Source organism: Carettochelys insculpta, chromosome 3 (genome assembly GCF_033958435.1).
Source record: "Carettochelys insculpta isolate YL-2023 chromosome 3, ASM3395843v1, whole genome shotgun sequence".
In the NCBI taxonomy this organism is placed as follows: Eukaryota; Metazoa; Chordata; order Testudines; family Carettochelyidae; genus Carettochelys; species Carettochelys insculpta.
Window position 1 is genome coordinate 103,136,385 of NC_134139.1, and position 6,000 is coordinate 103,142,384.

The following is a 6,000-nucleotide window of genomic DNA, read 5'->3' on the forward strand; positions in this document are numbered from 1 at the left end:
CATGTCTTGCTCACTACACTCCTGTTAGTGCATCACAGAATCATGTTTGCTTTTTTGGCAACAGCATCACACCGTTGACTCGTATTTAGCTTGTTGTCCACTATAACCCTCAAGTCCCTTTCCGCAGTACTCCTTCCTAGACACTCGCTTCCCATTCTATATGTATGAAGATGACTGTTTCTTCCTTACCTCAGACGATTTCTCCAGCTTGTCCAGATCATTTTGAATTATGAGCCTATCCTTCAAAGCAGTTGCAACCCCTCCCAGCTCTGTATCATCTGCAAACTTAATAAGTGTACTCTCTGTCCAATATCTAAATAGTTGATGAAGATATTGAATAGAACCAGTCCCAAAACAGATCCCTGCTGAACGCCACTGTTATGCCTTTCCAGCATGACTGCGAACCATTAATAACTACTCTCTGAGAACAGTTATCCAGCCAGTTATGCACCCAGCTTACAGAGGCCCCATCTAAGTTGTATTTGCTCAGTCTATTGATAAGAAGATCATGCGAGACCATGTCAAATACCTAACTAAGGTCTAGGTATACCACATCCACCGTCTCTCTCTCATCCACAAGACTTGTTATCCTGTCAAAAAAAAAAGCTATCAGATTGGTCTGGCATGATTTGTTCTTTACAAATCCATGCTGGCTGTTACCTATCACCTTATTTTCATCCAGATGTTTATAGATGAATTCCTTAATTATTTGCTCCATTATCTTTCCTGGAGCAGAAGTTAAAGTGACCGGTCTGTAGTTTCCTGGGTTGTTCTTTTTTCCCTTTTTATAGATGGGCACTATGTTTGCCCTTTTCCAGTCTTCTGGAATCTCTTCCAACTTCCAGGACTTTTCAAAGACTTTAGCTAAAGGCTCATAAACCTCCTTTATCAGCTCCTAAAGTACTCTAGGATGCATTTCATTAGGTCCTGGTGACTTGAAGACATCTAATTTTTCTAAGTAATTTTTAACTTGTATTTTATCCTCTAAACCTATCCCCTTCCCACTAGCATGCATTATATTAGTCATTTCTACATCAGCCTTCTCAGTGAAGACTGAAACAAAGAAGTCATTAAGCACCTTTGCTATTTCCAAGTTTTCTGGTACTGTTTCTTCCTTCTCACTGAGTAGTAGGCCTACCCTGTCCTTGGTCTTCTTCTTGCTTCTAATATATTTATAGAATTACTTCTTTTTACCCTTTATGTCTCTAGCTAATTTGAGCTTGTTCTGTGCCCTGGCCTTTCTAATCTTGCCCCTGCATACATGCATTGTTTGCTTATATACATCTTCTCTAATTTCTCCTACTTTCTACTTTTTATGACTCATTTTTGATTTTGAGATCATGCAAGATCTTCTGAGATTGAAGAACAGAGACAGAAAGAGAAACAGAGAGAATGCAGAAGATTTATCTTTTTCTAAATCATGCATCACTAATATACTTTTACCATGTTTGTCTCTGAGGAAAACAATCCCAATATCTTAAATATGTCTTCATAGGAGAGTTTTTTTCTATTTCCTCAGTCATTCTTATCACTCTTTTATGAATCCAACTCTGCAATAGGCTTTTACAGTTGCGGTGACCAAGGTTGCACGCTGCATTCCAAAGGAGGCTGTCCCACTAATTTGTATCAAGGCATGACAATACTCTTTGTCTTATTTTCCTGTTCCTACCTTATGCCTCCGAACATTCTGTTAGTTTTCTGACATCAGCTACACATTGACCAGAGATCTTCATGGAGCTGTCAACAATGACATCCAGGTGCTTTTCCAATCTATCCTGGGTTAATCTAAATCATTATCAAACTGGACCCTCTCAAAACAAAAAAATAGTGCATGTATCAAAATTTTTAACAGAATTGATTAACAAAAACTCCGTTCTTGGACAACATTTCTAAAAGACCATTCTGCAGCTTAGGTTTAGTTTGAGCACAGCATCTTAAAGGCTTTAAATCTTCAAAATGGAAACTTTAATACCTGGATTTAAAATTTTCCTCTTCTGCAGAAGATGGAACGAGAAGCCTACAATGGTTCAGTGACTAAGTGATGTGTGAGATGTAAGAACACTGCAATGTGCATGCTTGTTCTTGCCTTATGAGGTAATATAAAAACTAATACTGGGAACTGTACAAGAATACAATGCACAAGCAAAAAGACTGAAAAGTTGCTTTAATTAGGTATCTAAGGAGTCTCTGCAGCATGAGGGAATCACCCAGTAAGTCTACAATGCAATAAAACATCCCTGGCTGGCCCATCCATGCTGACTCATGGGACTCAGACCAACAGACTGGTTAATTGTTGTGTTGACATTTGAGCCTGCACTGGAGCCCAGGCTCTAGGACTCCAGGAGAGGGGTCCCATTGACAAGGCTCCATCCTCAGCTGAAACATCTACACTGCAGCTAAACTATACCTCGCCGCAAGCTCTGTGAGCCTTAGTCAGCTGTCGGTTAGCGATGCCTGTTTGATTGGACTATAGATATACCAAGTTCTACACACCTTAGGGTAAGCCAGCTCTATGTTAGTTCATCCAGCACAGGAATTCAGTATGAGGTAAATGGTATTTTCTGTCTTATTCTCTATTCTTTTCATAATGATTCTCAACATTCTATTTGGTTTTTGACTGCTGCTGCACGAAATGGATATTTTCAGAGAACTATCCACAATGACTCCACAATCTCTTTCTTGAGCTGAAAAAGCTAGCTTAAACTCATCATTTTATGTGTATATTTGGGATGATATTTTCCAGTATGCATTACTTTGCATTTATTAGCATTGAATTTCATTTGCCCTTTCATTGCCCAGCCACACAATTTTGAGAGATCCTTTTGTAGCTCTGGCAGTCTGCTTTGAACTTAACTATGCAACTCCATTCCCTCCCCAGCCACGGCTCACTGAGTCCAAAGTTCATCTCACCACTCTCGTATTTCACATATATTGTACTCTGGATGCCTGAGAGATATGAAATCCAATGATCACTGACTATACTTGTGAGGAGTTTTATAGATTTAGGGTGGGTTTAAGGGATTGAGGACCACGAGTCCCAGTGAAAGTCAGTAAGTCACTTTGTCTCTTTTGAAAATTTTATCACTAGAGCAAGGATATTTGCCCTGATCTGAGACAGGTAGCTCTAGCTAAATGCATGACATGACAGAGATTGAATTTAAGATCAGACTGGATCTTATGGGAGAAATCTTTGGGTCCTTTCTCATCCAAACACCTGTTAATTTTTGGTGAGTGCTTACTTAAGCAAGGAGTTATGGATCTGACCACAAGTTATTTTTGTAATCACCCAATGCTTGTTACTGAAAGGGAATCAGTTGTCAGCATGCTAAAAAACCTGGTGGATGAGCAAGAGGAAAAGAGATACATACAAAGTACCCTCCACATGCAAATCTTAGGGTCATGATCAATTCCAGATTGTTTGACTGCAATGTTTAGGTTCGCCAAATAATGCCAAATTTTATGTTCACATACCAGTATGGCAGGCATATATAGTAAGTTTTTTTAGATGGAAGATTTTAAGTTGACTTTGAATAAGAGCCTCCTCTTCATTCAGGGCCTTTGCATAATTCCCACTGGTGTCATGAAAGATATGTATGGCAGAGCAATGCCTGTTAGCTACTGAACAAATGTCCTGTATTCATGAAATATGCTAAGGCTGTTATATGGGTGTTCTTGAATTCTGCTTTTTCTGCCTCAGTGTTTAATATTGAATTCCTGTAAGACACTGATCAGAATAATTGTTGAAATATCAGACTTTTGCATTAACTCTCTGCTGGAGCAGAACCACTTTGTACATTCTTAACCAATCAGAGGAGCAGAACCACTTTGTACATTCTTAACCAGTCAGAGGAGAGTAAGTGCCTACATTCTCTCCTGGAGTTTAACCCCCTTCTTACATTTGTTTGTAATGAAAACACTTTGTTTTTAAAGCAGGCGTGAGTCTACCTTATTGCAGTGCTGCCCTTCATAATAGCTTTTCTTTCTGGTTTCAGCCTGGGGGAGAGCTGCCGCTGCCACCTTCCTCATTGGCTTCATCATTCTGGTCATTTGTTTTGTCCTGGCCATCATCGCCTTTGCCATCAACACGCTTCTGTTTAGCTTCGTGCGAGGACTCGGAGGCTTGCTCTTTGTGGCGGGTAAGACTGTGTGCGAGGAAAGAAACTTCCTTTTAAAATGGTACCTGTTGTAAAATTGATATAGGACTTGTTTGAGTCTTCAAACGAAAGAGTCTGTCTGTGCCCAACTCTGTAGGCACCCAGGACATGGAAACATTGATTAAAATCAATGGAAAGTCTATCCAAGTAGTAAATCCTCAAACCCAGTGGTGCTGACAGCCTCTGTGGGTCTGGGGGTGGGGGGCCAAGGTGGGAGGGCAACCCAGCTCCCTGACCTAGGAAGGGGTGTGGCCAAGGTTGGAAGAGGTGGGGATTAGGACAGTCCACCCTGCTCCCCACCCCCACCCCCGCTCCTTCACAGCCATGCGGGCCGTGGTGGCACAGTGCTGCCACAGTCTTTCAAAAGGACCCAAATTCTGGCTGTTGCTGCTGCGGCTTCAGCAGCGGCTTTGGCCAGACTTCCAGGTCCCGTTGAAAGGTGGGGCCCTGGGGCAACTGCCTCCTTTCCTCCCACTACTGCCATCAGCAGGCCTGCTCAGATCTCTAAAACAAAGGTGGATTCAGCTAGAGATAACCCCAAAGCAGAAACTTGAATGGATGCCAGTTTAACTACTCACTCTGACTTTATTTTTGCTTCTCTTTTCTCTTTCTTCAGCTTTGTTCTCGATCTTTTGCCTGATCATTTATCCAGTGAAGTTCACACAAGAAATTGACATGGAAGGAGTCAATATGTTCAGCTGGGCCTATGGCTTTGCTTGGACCACTGCCATTATGGAAATAGGCCTGGGGTTCTTCTTCTGCTGCCTCCCCGGTTACGAAGATGAGATTCTGGGCAATGTGAAGCCCAGATACTTTTATACTTCCTCATAAATACTAGAAACAACAGGAGAGGTGCCTTACTGTTGTTTTGATATTTGGATTCCAGAGATACATATAGACTATTTTATTTTTACAGAGAATTCTGACCAGGAACTAGTAGAAAGGCTTGGAATCATTTTTATGCAAATAGAAATACAGTGCTGGAGTTATAGAATAGAAGATCTAAATTGTTGTGAATTTTCTTCTTGGATATGGGTTTGCAAAGGTTAATTATTCTAGCTGTTAAAACACATTGTATTATCCCACAACTTCCCACTAGTCTAGGATGGTTCTGGTATTGGTGTTTCAATAATTCCTGGTTTTATGTAAGTTCAGATAAATTCTTTAATGTCTTGGGGAAATAGTGATGGGACCACACAACACAAACCCTGGCTCCCTGAGGTAAAGCGGCTCAGGAAAACCAGATACCTAGGTATGTGGGTTTGAATTTCCTTAGTTTAACCTGAAAACTGAGATATTTGGTTGTCTGCAAAACCTGTCTACCCACTTTGTGCCACCATTCCAATAATTCCATTTCCAATAATTCATTTACCACTTCATAACTTTGTTTCCTCCTTCATTTATAAAAGATGTAACACTTAGGCTATGTCTACACTACAGGGATCTGTTGACAGATGTTACTATTGGAAGAGATCTTCCTACAAATTTTCTGTCGACAGATAGCGGCCACGCATGAAAGCAGGTTCCTCTGTTGATCTGCTCTATTGACAGAATAGCCAACGGGAAGCACAATAGACAGGGCTGCCCTGTGACCTGGAAACCCAGTTTGTTGACAGAGGGCTCCCCCAGAGCATCCACGCGCAGTTTTTGTCGACAGAATCTGTCATGAAGGGTGTTCTGTCTTGTGGGGTAGAGGCAGGAGTCAGTCGACAAACGTGTCTCTCTCTGTCAAGTTACTGTCAACAGAACACATTTTATGTGTAGACGCCCTGGGGTTTTGTCATCAGAACTCTCTAGTGTAGATGTCACCTTAAAGTCAGAGACAAGATAGGGAAAACTACTTGTT

General features: G+C 41.2%; 1 protein-coding gene across 1 annotated transcript in view; it reads left to right on the forward strand.

Annotated features, from left to right (window-relative positions):
- Nucleotides 1-4,985, forward strand: part of LOC142010401 (p53 apoptosis effector related to PMP-22-like) — a 29,842-nt gene extending 24,857 nt beyond the window's left edge. Inside the window, exons 2-3 of the mRNA XM_074988738.1 lie at nt 3,993-4,136; nt 4,771-4,985. Of these exons, the coding sequence (XP_074844839.1) occupies nt 3,993-4,136; nt 4,771-4,985 (359 nt within the window). The remainder of the gene's footprint in view (nt 1-3,992; nt 4,137-4,770) is intronic.
- Nucleotides 4,986-6,000: the final 1,015 nt, after the last annotated feature.